Source organism: Biomphalaria glabrata, chromosome 4 (assembly GCF_947242115.1).
Source record: "Biomphalaria glabrata chromosome 4, xgBioGlab47.1, whole genome shotgun sequence".
Lineage (NCBI taxonomy): Eukaryota > Metazoa > Mollusca > Gastropoda > Planorbidae > Biomphalaria > Biomphalaria glabrata.
In genome coordinates, this window is record NC_074714.1 from 54,595,044 (window position 1) to 54,611,499 (window position 16,456).

Consider the following 16,456-nt stretch of genomic DNA (forward strand, 5'->3'; position numbering starts at 1 on the left):
AAATATTGCTAAGTTTTGTATGTTAACTCTTTCTCTCCGTAAATATTTACCACATTCCGGTGTAATCAACGCTGGTATCGTCAGTTAGGAGAGAAAGAGTTAATAAGTAAAATATAATTTTCTTAACAAAGCTTATATAAGGGAAAGCATTGCACAATCACTGACGTAAATCTCAATACCCCAAGATTTATCTCCCATTTTTTATATACAAGACAAAAATGATTAATAACAACTAATTGATTAATTAATTGGATGATTTTTTGTGTGTGTTTATCCTTTAATTGGACAATTTGATATTTCAGTAATGTCAATGTCTTCGAGTCCAAAGAGTAAGGATGAGTGCAGTGATTCCACATGACTATGCGGACCCAGTTGCGACCTGAATATTTTCCCGAACCTCCTGCAGACAAAGCCGTTGTCCGCTGGCGGTCTATTTAAGTTATCTTTACGTCTTCTGCTGAATTCACTCTTTCTCTCCTAATTGACGATACCATCGTTGATTTGACCCCATTAAATTAAATTAATGTCTGAGTTTATAAGCTTTACTTTGTGTTATATAAAAAGAGCCTGCATTCCCCTTTAATTCTATATCACATTAAATATGATCTGATAGCAAACGATAAAGGTATTGAAGCTTAATCACAACAGGGGTAGTGAAATAGTCATGAGCAAATCGAAGAATTCCGCCGAAACGTGGAAAAATAATTTCGGAGCGAAAGAGTTAATCTCCCTAAAAAAATATAAGCAAAGTGTTCCGCTAAATCAGCGGTTCTCAACCTTTTAATATTGGCGACCCTTTTTACAATCCCTCACTAAGCCGCGACCCCCCCCCCCCTTTCCAACATACACACAGCAATAGAAGAATAGACAAAAACAATCCATATTTTCGATGGTCTTTGGCGACCCCTGGCAAATCGTCAATCGACCCCCATTAAAGGGGTCGCGACCCACAGGTTGAGAACCCTCGCGCTAAATACTCAGAATGTGCGAAGGGTTCCGTTAAGGAAAAAGTTTGGGAAACACTGCTTTACACAATTTATGATCGTAGCCGTTGGGTAACAAAAAAACAAAAAAAAAAACACAAAAAACACAAGCATTTCTTAAGCAAATATGAACACCTTATTTCCATTAGATCAGACTTGATGAATTAGCTTTCGAAAAATACAACAGCAATGAATATTTCAATCGTAATTGTTATCCTCGCGCGCATGCAATGTTTTATATGTTTTGTATGATTTAAGAACGGCTCCTGAACAAAATCCTTCCATTGATTCCACAACATCTCGTAGTATTGGCCTCGTTTAGGTATTCCTGCATGATACATTATAAACGTCCGTTTCGATTATCTCCCTTACCCGTAAACATTATCGCACCAGAGCCGAAGCGCTGTAAGGCTTGATTATAAATGATTTAAAGCGAGGCTAGACTATATTTAAAATTTAAAATAATATATATAGGTCTGTTATAACTTGCGCTAGTCTCTGGAGCATCATAGAACAATCCAATAAAATATTCAGATACAAAGATAAAGGTACTATTCGTATTCTATATGTTAGGATAAATTCACAAATTCATACAAGTGTTTCTTCCTTCCCAGTGCCATTAGAGCATAGAACGGGTTGCATGAATCAGCCAGGAAAACCAACGACTTAGCTGAGCTTAAATCTCTAATTAACATACACGACTATAGTAACACACGGATGTGAGTAAGATATAAATAGGTCTGTAATGTATCTTATCTTATCTTGTTTAATAAGGTACGCTAGTATAATTCTTAACTCTTTCTCTCCGTAATTATTCACCACATTCTGGTGGAATCAACGCTGGTATCGTCAGTTAGGAGAGAAAGAGTTAATGCGCAGCGTTCTAATTATTATGCGCCAAACAATTAGACTTTAAAACTCAAGAACAGGGGTTCTCAACCTGTGGGTCGCGACCCACTTGGGAGGGGGGTCGATTTACGATTTGCCAGGGGTCGCCTAAGACCATCGAAAATATGGATTGTTATTTGTCTTTTCTTCTATTGTATGTGTGTGTGTGTGGGGGGGGGGCGGGGGTCGTGTCAAAGTGGGGGATTGTAAAAAGGGGTCGCCGAGCTTAAAAGGTTGAGAACCGCTGCTCAAGAACGTCATTTCAAACAAATAGAAAATGTAAAAGATACTGACCTTGATTGCACCATCCAATATTTTCAGGTTAGAGCAATCACTGCTACAATACACCGCTGCTGCTAGTAGAAGTATTGAATAGAGAGCGATCACAACATCCAGTGACGGCATGGCCATAATATCTCCGACGTAAGGGACACTACAGCATTATCTTGGTACAAAAAAGTTTTTCTGGAACATTGTTCACTTCACAAAGCTTCGTTAAGCCTGAAATAACACAACACAATTTAAAAGGTGGCTGAGTGGTAAAGCGCTTGGTTTCTAAACCGAAGTATTTAGGATTTGAATCACGTTGGAATTTTGAATTTCTGGAATTTTACGGCTCCTCTGAGTCCACCCTCATCTAAAGGGCACCCGAAATTAGTTAGGGGACAAAGAAAAGGCGGTTGGTTGTTGTGCTGGCCACGTGACACTCGTTAACCTTTGACCATAGAAACAAAAGACCTTTACATCATTTGCCCCGTAGTTCGCATAAAATTAGAATAACCTTAAAACATATGACCAAATATAAGGACCTCTGCTAGATGTCATATCTGTATCAGACAATAATATCTTTGTAATAATCAGTTCATTGAATCCTTTATGAATATTTACAATATATTAATAATTGATAAAAACAAGTGGGCAGGCCAAACAATACAATAAAGTCGGCAACACTTTCAACTTTATAACTACTGGGTGTTCGCTATGAAAGATTGAAAGCTACTTTTTTTTTTTATCCTCGATCACGAAACAGATGACCCAAGGGTAGTTTCTTTAGGGCCCGCCTCTGAGTTTGTGTGAAAACAAAAACTCTCTTTGTAATCATGCTTTTAAATTATCATTTGCGATCCGTTTGTTAAGTTGATATTTATGCTCGTTTTATTTTTCACTATTATATTATAGAGAAGACGGACTCAAACATTAGAGAGCATCTTTGTAGAGGATTCTGTCATATATGTGTCTGTAGAGGAGTCTGTTACCCATGTGTCTGTAGAGGAGTCTGTTACCCATGTGTCTGTAGAGAAGTCTGTTACCCGAGTGTTTTAAAATAGGTGACTCTAATGCGTTGTCTTTGATTCCGAAGATAAAGGATAACTACACACTTTTCATGTTACTATGTAGAATCAGTATCGACCTGCGTATTTTGCAACATCTAACGCAGACAAAGCTGTTGTCAGTGGAGGTCTATTTATGTTTTCATTTCGTCTTCGACAACGGCTTTTCTTTGGGCCTCAAATGTGTGTCCCATGACCTTCCCGTGAGGTCTCCAGCATTCTCTTCTTTGTCATGCGGCCATCTCGCCTACGGGATAGTTATACGAACCAGTGAAGCTGTCGAATTGTAAGTAGTGAAACAACCGTGTGTTTGTAGAGAGGCGCCACAAACATGTGTTTGTAGGAAAGGTTTGCTTCAATGTAAGTCTTAGTTGCTCACTAACCGACTGAAATTTAAAAGTCTGTTTAATCTTAAAAATTCTCATTTTAAAGAAGAACATTAAGACCTATCTGTTCAAAACCTTTTTTTTTAGGTTATGTCATTTTAACTCTCGTGCTTATATTTGCATTGTTATCACAGCACCTTGAGCCTGTATCATGATCTATTAACAGCGCTCTGTACATTAAATTATTATTGATATTTCTTCTGCCTCTTACATGCTAGAGACCTCCTCATTCCTGGCAGTTCATCTATCATCATTTTTTTATTTTTTAGTTTGTAGGACGAAACGACGTTCTGTTTAGAATAATTTCTATGTATATCAATCAAGCGTGTCTTTATGTTGAATTGATAATTAGTTGTCGGTTTGCTTTTTTTTTTAATAAAACATTCTCATCGGAATGTGCCATTGAAAACATGAGAATGAAAATCGATTCTCTTTTCATGTGCATATTTTGATGTTATTTTTTTTATCATGAACTAGCATGAATTAGCATGAACTAGCATGAACTAGCATGAATTAGCATGAACTAGCATGAATTAGCATGAACTAGCATGAATTAGCATGAATTAGCACGCTTTTGTTGCAAACACATTATTTAAAGCAACGAAAACAACGAAAAAATGTTTTAAAATGTTGGGGAAAAAAGAATACATTAAATTAATATATAGACAAAGATTATGTTATGTGTTTTAATTGTATAGACTATAGACACTTTTTTCAATTAAAAACAATAAGAAAGGATGACTAGTCGTGTGATATGCGCTTTGGACTGTCGTCTAGATGGTCTCGGGTTGGAACCCTTAGAACCCTGCCCGCGCCATCCACCGCAGTCCAGACGGAGATTTAGGCTAGGATGTTATAATATTCAATTCTCTCTTTCTCTCTCTCTCTCTCTCTCTCACCCTCCCCCCCCCCCACATACACACACAGTAGTGCTGATACAGTCTCACAGATTAAGGAAGAAATGAGTTTTTGTAGCATTCAGTTTTTGTAGCATTCAGTTTTTGTAGCATTCAGTTTTTGTAGCATTCAATTTTTGAGTACAGCGGATTCGGAGCGTAGGGGGGCATCAAAATACTACATAAGGGTATCAAATTGGACAGTGGGATGAGTGCAGTGTTTCACATGACTACGCAAACCCAATTGCGACCTGCATATTTTTCCTAATCCTTCTTGTTTTCTATGCCGCTTTTCTTTTGGATTGCTATTACAGATCATTTGTAAATTTTTAAGGTATCCATAGGTGTTATGTAAACAATAAAACTAAACACCTGTGTTTATTCACTTTGTATATAGTAATCGTGGACATGTATACATTTCATATTTGTCTATCACTTTGCTTGAGTTACATTGTATTGGATGGCTAATTTGTCGTTTGGACTCTCCGAGTGTGCATATAGTGTGCAGGTGGTGAGCACTTTAGTTATGCGGGAGGTTTGGACTAAGAAGTAAATTATCTTCAACTCTGATTGGGCATCCGAAACATGGAAAGCATTACTATTTGATATGTATGCTGATATGTAACGTTTCATTAATATAATAATTATAGGTCATCAATGTAACATAGATTAGTTATTGTACATTTGCATTTAATCTAAGACTTTAAATAAGCTTGGCTCTATTTCGTTTCTTACATTTCAACTGTAAAATTCATCTCTAAGTTCTCTCCCTCTATTTAAATTCCCATCTGGGTGATAAAAATATCGCTGCTCTAACACCAACATCTATAAATAGACACAGTGCTGAGAGAAAGAAATGTGAGTGAAAGAAAAAAAAATATTCTAGAGTCTACTTGTTGACTGAGTGAAAACAACAGATCGTGTTTGCTTGTTGGTATCTAGGTCAGACACTTTTTACTTTATGTCTGTACTAATTATTATTACTATTTATGTAAATAATCAAACACCCGTTTTATACATAATGCTGCTTACATATTTCCTTATTCTACCTCGCAAACAATCGTATGTCGTATTCAACAGTACGAATTCGAACCAAAGACTTTCAAAGAAACATCCGCATCTGGTGCTTGTTCACATGTTCTTGTAAAATTGTTTTTCCATGAATGGGTTTTTAAAACTTAGATTTAGGTTACAGTTTTAATACTAAGGAATCACTAAGGATACAATTGAAAACAAAAATCCAGTGATTATAAAAATATAAAAGTTGTATTTATTCAAAGTACGTTCACCTGTTGAAAACCTTTTTTCCGTTGATTAATTAATTGGAACTTCTATTATTTTATGTAACGGAGCACACTACAGTTACAAGACTAAAATAAATTTAACATTAAGTACGCAACTATGACTAGGATTATACAGTAACGGATGTCGGGTATAAGATAGTCCTTTCAACGTCTTATCTTTTACAAGACGTTGTGAATTCGAAAATAGTAACGACCTACGCGTATCCATGTGTCAATCTAGTCGTGCATGTTAGAGACCTAAATACACCTAAGTCATTGGTTTTCGTGGCTGATTCAGGCAACCCGTTTCATTCTCCAATGGCACCTGACCTAGCATACGGAATAAGAAATGTACATTTATCTTTGTGTTTTTTCCTGAGCATTCTATTTTGTGTATCTGTTTGTAAGTTAGGGTTCAGTTTTTTTTTTTAATGTATTATTGCTTCTTTAATTTTTAGTCTTTTGTCCTGAAATGTCTCTAAACAGTCATGGACCTACCTTACTAGAACGAATGCGAACAAAATTTAATAAAATACTCAGAAAGACACAAAGATAAAGGCACATTCCTCGTTCCATATGCTAGGACAAATTTACACAAATGCTCCTTCTTCCCAAGTTCTATTAGAGCATGGAATGGGTTGCTTGAGCCAGCCAGGAAAACCAGTGACTTGGCAGAATTTAGGTCACTGGTTAATATGCATGACTGAATACTTGACGCGTAGGACGTAATCATCTTTTTTTTTTTTTGAAGTAACGTCTGTATCATATAAGATAAGATAATCTTTAGTCAAAGATAAATATTCGTTTGTTACAAATCTAACGGCTCTATTTTGCTTCTGTTTCTGTGCGTATAGACCAATAGCGCGTTGCCGCGTCGTACAGACCTGTGACGTGGCAAAGAGCTATTGGTCTAAACTGCCCACAGGTTATGACGTAGCAGGTCAGTGTTGAGGCATTCTATTACGAATGGTCTTGGTTAGGCGCTTGAGTTGTAATTTATGTTCTGTATAATTATAGTCTTTGTCAATTAAAAAAAAACAAAATATTGTTATAAACCTGGTGGTGGCACAGATGGGGGTAGTGGTGTGTGTGTAGTCAGCCGACGCAAATCGCCCCAGGCCAGCGCTAGACGAGTGGTCAACCGTGACGAGTTACGACTGTCAGCCGAAACGAGTGTCAACACGGCGGTTCGGGAAGGATCGACGGCGGTTCGGGAAGGATCGCCGTCGTGAACAGAGCTCGAGAGCGTAACGAGAGTTGTAGTCATCTGACCACCTAGAAACGTCGAGCGAAGTTCTGTCTGGTTCGAGAAGGCCAGCAGGGACCCTATATAAGAGCGGAGGTGTCGCAGTCAAGACGGTTGAGAAAAGGGGCTCAATACAGCGAGGTTCAGAAAGCGGGTTCACGACAGGAGTTCAGAACACGGTCGACTACAGCACAGTTCAACGGTGTGGTTCTGTACGGAGCATTACGACGGTTCAGTGCGGAGTACTGTCAAGTACAGTTGAGACGAACGGCGTCTTGATCTTGGTCTGTGATCGAGTCCGACACAACGAGCCCAAGTGTGTGAAGTCAGTCCCGAACTGTTGAACCCAGTGCAAGCCCGGAACGAGACGGAGAGGCCAGTGCAAGACTTGATACGGCGGAACGGTGTTATCGGAGAGATATTTGTTATCGCAGAGCTATTTGTACTGTTCTACGTGCTGCCAATTGTACAGTATTGGCTGTTATTTATGGACATTAAACCTTTACGTTATTTGGAGCCCTGACTTGTCAAGTTCTTTAAGTTGGTGGGGTATGGTGCAGTTTGCAGAGAGCCTGGATAGTGAGATTCGTAACAACATGTTGCAGATGTCAATACAGAAAATGACAACAAAATGGCATCGATTTATTGTGTGCATTGAAAGAAACGGAAACAGTAAAAAAAAAAAAGAAATTAAAGCCTAATAGAAAACCACCAACAAAATGCGAATTATCGAAAATTGGTTTTGATTATCATCGTCATCAAACTCCATTAGAGTGAGGGCTTGAGAGGCTCAAATCCTCTTTTGCAAAAGCCCAGCTGTTCTGCACAGTGCATACATGTCACCATTCAGGTCGAGAACAATTGGTTTCAATAACCAACGATTCAGCATTGTTCTTTTTTGGCGTATTTTTATTTTAATTTGAAATTCACTTTCAATTCAGTTTTGTACTGGGTTTTTTTTTAAAGTCTCATTTCTTTTAAATCTTCATTGACACAATGAAAAATGTAGTTTTAAGTTTTGACTTTATTTTAGTTTCAGTTTCAGTTTCTTATTTTAGTTTTATAACTATTTTGTTTTGTTCCCAATAGTGTATTTCTTTCTGTTTATTACCGTTAACGGAACGTTGTTAGTTCTAGTTCAAGTCACTTTTCTTTGAAGTGTTACAGGTTTCAGTATAACTACGCTGTTAAAGTAGTCCTCACTTTTATGACAAATAGTCGCTGAAGTATTACAGGTTTCAGTCTAACTACGCTGTTAAAGTAGTCCTCACTTTTCTGACAAATAGTCGTTCAAAGCAGTACACGTCTAGATCTAGTTTTTTTCCTGGAAGAGTTCGCGCAGAAGTGGGCGGGAGAGGTGTACCGGGCGCTCTCAGAATCACGTCTGCTTCGCTGAATGACGTTCGTAACAGGAAATATCCATCAACCGGCTAGTGCCGGGCTTCTCTAAAGCAAAGATCACGTGTTGATGCACTGTTCAGTCAGCCTGTTTCAGCTACACAGTATAAAAAAGAAAGTATAAAAAAAAAAAATCAATCGACATTGATATTGTTGACAATCACACTATCTGTTGGATGCAGCATGGACGAGTGTAGTGATCTGACATTAACCCTTTGTCTCCTAAATACGACACCATCTTTGATTTGACCTCATTTAATTAAGTTAATATTTGATTTTTATAAACTTTACTTTGTGTTACATAAAAAGAGCATGCGTTCCCCTTTCATTCAATACCGAATAAAACATTTTCTGATGACATAAGACAAAGTAATTGAAGCTTCATCATAACATGCTAGTGAAATAGTAGTGAGAAAAATGAAAAACTCCATCAACGTGGAAAAAATCATTCCAGAGAAAGAGTTAAAATGTGTTCCCAGCGATTTGACTATTCAACTTTTATGTCTTTTTTGGTGAGCTAAAAGGTGGTCGACGTAACAGAGGTGGCAGAGGTGCCCCACGGAAACGCTTTAAAGATCAGCTTAGGCACCAACTTGCCTTTGCTGATATAGAAGAGAGCACCTCAGAACGAGACAGCTGGAGGTCACTCACAAAGGCCGCGGGATACACATTTGAGACCAAAAGATAATCCGCTGCCGAGGAAAGACGCAGACGTGGAAAAGAAAATCTTAATCGACCACCGGCGGACAATGGTTATGCTTGCGTGAATATGTCAAAAATATGTAGGTCATAGCTGGGGTTGCGTAGCAACTGGAAATACTGCGTTTCTCATTAATCTTCGAACAAGCCTTATTATTATTATGCTCAAGACAGTTCATTATCTTTGGCGCTACAGAGATAATTTTACTCCTGTTTAGAATAAACCGCGCGACCAGGCAGCCATCTTCTGAATGATCATACCAGAGGTCATGACAATGGTCATTTGTGTGTAAATGGATGAAATAAACTTTTCTACTAATAAAAACCCAGGAATTCGAAGCAGTATAAATTTAATCCCTTGTCTGGAGCTGTAGATGAATTAGTTAACGATTACAACAGTGTTTCCCAAACCTTTTCCTTAACGGATCATTTCGCACATTCTGAGTATTTAGTGCAGGGGTTTTCAACCTGTGGGTCGCGACCCCATGGGGGGTCGATTGACCATTTGCCAGGGGTCGCCTAAGACCATCGAAAATATGGATTATTATTGCATACTCTTCTATTGCTGTATGTGTGTGTCGGCTGGGTGGGGGGGGGGTCGCGGCAGGGTGAGGGATTATAAAAAGGGGCCGCCGAGCTTAAAAGGTTGAGAGCCGCTGATTTAGTGGAACACTTTGCTTATTACTTAAGAGATCTTAAGTGACATTGTGGCCTACTAGTTAATTAGTCCAGCAGTTTGTGGGAACACCTATTCAAGCCTCGGGGAACCCTTGTGTTTCGCGGGACACAGTTTGGGAAACAGATCTACAACAAACAATTGTGTTAACAGTCAGCGGTTCTCAACCTTTTATGCTCGGCGACCCCTTTTTACAATCCACCACTCTGCCGCAACCCCCCCCCCCCACACACACATACAGCAATAGATGCATAGACAATAACAATCCATTTTTTCGTTGGTCTTTGGCGACCCCTGGCAAATCGTCAATCGACCCCAAAGGGGGTCGCGACCCACAGGTTGAGAACCCCTGTGTTAACTGAACTGCCACATGGATTACGCTGGCAAGGTTGTCCATAGTATTACTGTTGTCAAAAGAAATGAATTAATCACTGGCCTATACTATCAGATTGGCTGGCAACACTGACATAAAAAAAAAGCTTAGCTAATGTATCATGCTTCTCGTTGGCAAACTACGCACCAGGCGTTCTCCGCAAAACTGAGCGGCCAGAACAAGTGACCGGGTTGTCAATCAAAGAGTAATGTCAAAGATATAGTTTCATTACTGCCTCAATTATTGTGTTTTGTCCACCCCCCTCTCCCTCAATACTCGTAATGAACTTTATAAACAGTTAACTTCTCAGAGTATAGGTCGAGTGGGGGATGTGGAATGAGTTGGTCTTTAGGAATGTAAAATCATGAAAATGAATGTATGCTAGATATAAACATATTAAACATAAATGAACAGCAGCCACCAGGGACAAAGTTTTAAATGAGAGAAGGTAGTGTATTAAAATGAGACGAAAATAAGGGACTGCGCCGACCAAGGCTCGAACCAGTGACCCTGGAAACGACAACACCTAGCGATAACGCACTAAGCGAACTTAACCTCTAGACCATAGGAATGTCAAAAGACATTCTTCTAGTTCAGAGTCATTCCGCACCTAGCTTCACTTCTATATTTACATGCAGGGGCGGACTGGCTATATGGGCATTCGGGCAAATGCCCGGTGGGCCGGTACCCAAATAGGCCGGTGGGACCACTGTAATCATCTTTTTTGAAGTCACGTCTGTATTTTATAAGATAAGGGCGGCACGTGCTAAATTATTAACGGTTTTATTGCAACCCCTTATAAAAGAGGTCTTCTGAGTGATGTATTTTAAACAAATATTATACGGACTCTACTAGGGCCTACAAGATCTAGTAGGCTTATCCTTTTAGTGCCTACACACTTAGCGATTAAAAGGCAACATAAGGTCTACCGGTATATTCCTTATAAGGATTTAGTGTTCACTGTAGGCATGTGTACAGCTATCGATACATTATCAAACTTAACATAATGATTTCGAGGACAGGTAGGCCTAGAATTGGATGTCCATTATATAATATACAATTTATGGGCCGGATGGTATAGAAATGCCCGGGCCGATGATGACACCCAGTCCGACCCTGTTTACATGCTAGATATAAGTAAACATCTATTCCATATAAATCAGTTAACTTCTGAGGAAATGCCATAGGCACCCTCCCCCATGTGTAGTTTTGTTCTCTCCCCTGTGCATGTATTTTTGTTCTCTCCCCTATGTATGTATTTTTGTTATCTCCCTTATGAATATATTTTTGTTCTCTCCCTTGTGCATGTATTTTTGTTCTCTCCCTTGTGCATGTATTTGTGTTATCTCCCCTGCGTATGTATTTCAGTTCTCTCCCCTGTGCGTGTATTTTTGTTCTCTCCCCTGTGTACGAAGCGTTGGGCTCAGCATTAAGCGAACAAAAGTTCAAAAATAAAAACATTTGTTTCTGCTACTACTGCTAAAAAAATCACGTCATTTTAGAATATAAAATATTCTTTCATAATATAAGATTGGTGATCCGTGAACACACGAAGGTCATCGTTCAACGGTTCTCAAAGAAATGTTAACAAAATGTACATTCACGTAATATTAAAACAAGAGCTAATAAACATTTATTTGTTAATGGGACACCTCCAGTAGTCGTTAATTGCTTTTAAGAACGCCTAAAAGCACTGAGTCTAATGACACTATTGACTGTGACCAAAAAAAAAACAAACTTAACCCTTACAGTGCTGAGCTGCTTTACAGTGAGTACATACACCATGGAATTACAATTCTGCTGTTTAAAGGCTAAACTACCGCACGCGCTTTAAGGGTTAAAAAAAAAAAGAAACTCCTCCTTTACACATTTAAGGATGGGTGCCTGGTATTGCGGTTTGCGCGCTGGACTGTCGTTCAGATTTATCGATGGTCCAGGGTTCAAACCCTGCCCGCTCCCATCCCCCGTCGTCCTACGGGAGGTTTGGACTAGGAAGTAATTATCTTCAACTCTGAAGGAACATCTGAAACATGTAAAACAAACAAACAAACAAGGAGCTCAATAACTAATGAAGGTTAAATTTTAAAAGATATGGAACAATTTTTACCCCGCTCCATGTCTGTTAACGAGGGTGTCATGTGGCCAGCACAACGATCAAATAACCTTTACTTTCCCCCAACTAAATGTCAGGCAACTATTAAAGTTGGATTAAGTTCAAGATTCCAGATTCGAACGTGAGAATACTTCGTTCAGAAGCCAAGCGCGTTACCACTCAGCCACCAAAATTAAAATATAGCTTAAAGGAAACTTACATGTTGAGACGTCTAGAGTATAGCCTAACAATAACAAGCACGTGAATGCCTTTATGAAAGAAACAACGGCCGTGAAAGTAGGTCAGTCACAGTATTGGCCATTTGTTTATTCCAGAGAGTCATTTTCGCTAATATCGAGATAAAATATCTGCACTCTATTGAAAACATGCCTGAGTCTTCTAAACCAGTGGTTCCCAAACTTTTTTTTTTCTTAACGTACCACTTCGCACATTCTAAATATTTAGCGGAACACTTTGCTTATTTTTTTTAGAAAGATTAATTCACGTGGTGGCCAGATAGTTAATTATTCCAGTGAAACACCTATTCAGACCTCGCGGAACACTAGGGTTCCGCTGGACACAGTTTGGGAAACACTGTTCTAAACAGATGCACCCTCATTCTGTCACTCTCGCCAAACGTCACCTCGCTCACACACCAGCAGTGAGAAAGCACAAAACACACCGACACACACAAGCGTAACCAAAGGAACATAACTCTGCTGGTTATCGTCTGGGACTCAATTTACGAATCTTCTGCTTTGGCCATTTCTGAGAACTTTCGTCTCAGTACGGGTTCAGGTCACTTTAGGGCAGAAGCAGTGGCGTAGCTAGGAATTAGCCATCATTTGGGGGCTGCCGGGGGGGGGGCTTGACCTCTTTAGGGGCCCCTGCATTTTGACATTTGACATAATGACATGAGATAACGGCGTAATATTTAATGTTAAAAAAACACTTATTTGGGGGCTAATCTCAAGTAGGGGCCCGGAGGGATTTTCAAATTCCCCCCCCCTCACCCCCCTCATAGCTACGCCACTTATCGTATGTACTGATCTTGCTTCTCTGAATTAAAGCCATGCCCTCATCTAAGAGCACTAAATTGTTTTGGCAAAAGTTTGTTTCCAAGGCCGACGGTTAACAAGGTTGTCATGTGACCAGCGGCTGTTGACTTGTAGCAACCAAACTGCTGGCAGACAACAACACCGCTGTATGCGTTTTATATTAATCACTGGTTATTAAATATTTTGATTGATGTTATAAAAGTGAAATAAAGACTACATTATTGATATTTATAGTTGCAAGCGTCGAGTTCTTCCCCTTACATAAGTTTTTTTTTTTTTAAAGTACCTGTTATATTATATTTTCCTTGTTTTTATAGCTTCACAGAAACATTTCCCAGAAGAAGTAACACCACTAGTAAAATCCCTTAATTTAGAGACATCTCAGAACACAAGACTAAAAAATCAAGTAGAAAAAATACATAAAATACTAAAACAAAAACTAACAAGAACAATATTTGAAAAAACACAAAGCCTATGATAAGCGTACTTGTATCAATTAGCTTGGATCAGCCATGTAATTCAATTTGTAATTAATCTAGAATCTAGACTAACAATAAAAAAGCATTTTATAAAAATAAAAAAAAAGGGGGAACGACCTGAATTCGAACTCGTGGCTCATGCCTTCTCAGGCCAACACGGTAACCGCTCTACTAGCGAAGAGTCTATGAACATGGGAGATTGTGTAGTTTTCATTGCTTCTATTTCATGTACATGTTCACCTAACCTTAGCCTAATGTAAAGGGGACTAATTCAGCTTGTACCACCACTTCAGTTCTTTCCCATTTTAGAGTTACCAAACGAAGTAATTAATTAAAAATATTTTATTTTCTTAAATTGGTACATATGTTATCAGGGAAAAAAAACAAGATTAAGAAGAATGGGATTTTGAATCTTGGGATTTTTAGGGCGCCCCTGAGTCCAACTCTAATGGGTACCTGATTTAATTTGGTAAAAGTGGTAGGTCGTTGTGCTGGCCACATGACACCCTGTTCATTTACCTTTTTTTTTAAAAAAATCCAGACTTCGACACAACCATGAAACTCACTTCTTATTACGTCTGGGAGATTTTCAAGGTCAAATAAACAATGTCAAGGACGCAAAATTGAACTTCGACATTGCCAACTAACTTAAACTTACAAAACAGAAGAGCTTCAGAATGTTGATTCTGCAGTGCTGAAAAGTGTGCACAAATTATCATGTGACTTTAATAACAAAACGAAACCGGATATACCATAAAAGCTTGCTATTTATAGGTTAGGGTTATGTATGAAAAACTATATGTATACCAAAACATTGATGAAATTATTTTATGTTTAGCCCAAATCATAAACAGACAGAAAGGCCAAAACCCAACCCATAAACAGATAGCAAGGCCAGAACCCAAACCATAAACAGATAGCAAGGCCGGAACCCAAACCATAAACAGATAGCAAGGCCAGAACCCAAATCATAAACAGATAGCAAGGCCGGAACCCAAACCATAAACAGATAGCAAGGCTAGACCCAAACCATAAACAGATAGCAAGGCTAAACCCAAACCATAAACAGATAGCAAGGCCAAAACCCAAACCATAAACAGATAGCAAGGCCAAAACCCAAACCATAAACACATAGCAAGGCCAGAACCCAAACCATAAACAGATAGCAAGGCCAAAACCCAAACCATAAACAGATAGCAAGGCTAGACCCAAACCATAAACAGATAGCAAGGCCAAAACCCAAACCATAAACAGATAGCAAGGCTAGACCCAAACCATAAACAGATAGCAAGGCCAAAACCCAAACCATAAACACATAACAAGGCCAAAACCCAAACCATAAACAGATAGCAAGGCCAGAACCAAACCATAAACAGATAGCAAGGCTAGACCCAAACCATAAACAGATAGCAAGGCCAAAACCCAAACCATAAACAGATAGCAAGGCCAGAACCAAACCATAAACAGATAGCAAGGCCAAAACCCAAACCATAAACAGATAGCAAGGCCAAAACCCAAACCATAAACAGATAGCAAGGCTAGACCCAAACCATAAACAGATAGCAAGGCCAAAACCCAAACCATAAACAGATAACAAGGCCAGAACCAAACCATAAACAGATAGCAAGGCCAAAACCCAAACCATAAACAGATAGCAAGGCTAGACCCAAACCATAAACAGATAGCAAGGCTAGAACCCAAACCATAAACACATAGCAAGGCTAGACCCAAACCATAAACAGATAGCAAGGCTAGACCCAAACCATAAACACATAGCAAGGCTAGACCCAATCCATAAACAGATAGCAAGGCTAAACCCAATCCATAAACAGATAGCAAGGCTAAAACCCAAACCATAAACAGATAGCAAGGCTAAACTCAAACCATAAACAGCGTGGGAAGCTTGAACTTGGCTTGACTGGGCTACCTATGATGGGGCTCGAGGCTCGAGCAGAGTTCCATTTACTGAGCGCCTAAAGGCAGCACGGATAACCTTCTCCCAGATACCACCTCCCACTGGTCCACAAATGAGATTGGACCAAAGCGCTGTGAGCATGCTATAAGCAGAAAGTAGCGCTATAGAAAAGCTATAATTATAATTACTTTTTAAAAGAGCGGAACTTATAAGCATGTCTCAGCATATTTCAACAATCACTTCATTATGACTTGATCTAAAAGTGCATTCTGGGATGTTTGTTTGGACTGGATCTCATGCCCTGATAATTCAGGTTAACAGTTTAAATGGATAGTGTATTCTGACACGCGCCAGCCCACAGGGTTCCAGGTAGATTTAATGCATTCATTAGTAACAGTTGTCTGAAAGTGTAAATCACTTTGTGTTTATGTATTTGTTTGCGAGCTAACCTTTTTCTTTGGCTATTTATCACACTCTCTTTCATTTCAAGTAACTAGCTATGATTGGTTATGGCTAGATTTGTTTGAGTAGCTGTGTTTGTATAGCTATGTTTGACTTGCGTCGTTTGACTAGAGGCTATGTTTGACTAGCGTCGTTTGACTAGAGGCTATGTTTGGCTGCTAAAGTAAATTAAGTTAAGGTCCCCTTTCATAGCTTGTGGTCTATAGGGCAGATGATGTAAAGTACATCTGATTTTGTGGCCTACGGTTAACGAGGGTGTCATGTGGCCAGCACAACGACCTACCGCCTTTT

The 16,456-nt window shown here is 39.1% G+C and overlaps 1 protein-coding gene across 5 annotated transcripts in view; it reads right to left on the reverse strand.

Annotated features, from left to right (window-relative positions):
* The window catches only part of LOC106050835 (uncharacterized), a 47,835-nt gene that overhangs the window by 24,210 nt on the left and 7,169 nt on the right, over window positions 1-16,456 (reverse strand). For 4 of the 5 annotated variants that reach the window (XM_056027846.1, XM_056027845.1, XM_056027843.1 and 1 more), the window contains exon 2: window positions 2,166-2,372. In XM_056027846.1, the coding sequence (XP_055883821.1) occupies window positions 2,166-2,282 (117 nt within the window). In that variant the 5' untranslated portion in view covers window positions 2,283-2,372. Of the gene's footprint in view, window positions 1-2,165; window positions 2,373-12,471; window positions 12,606-16,456 lie in introns of those variants that run through there. The other variant, XM_056027844.1, reaches the window with a different exon arrangement.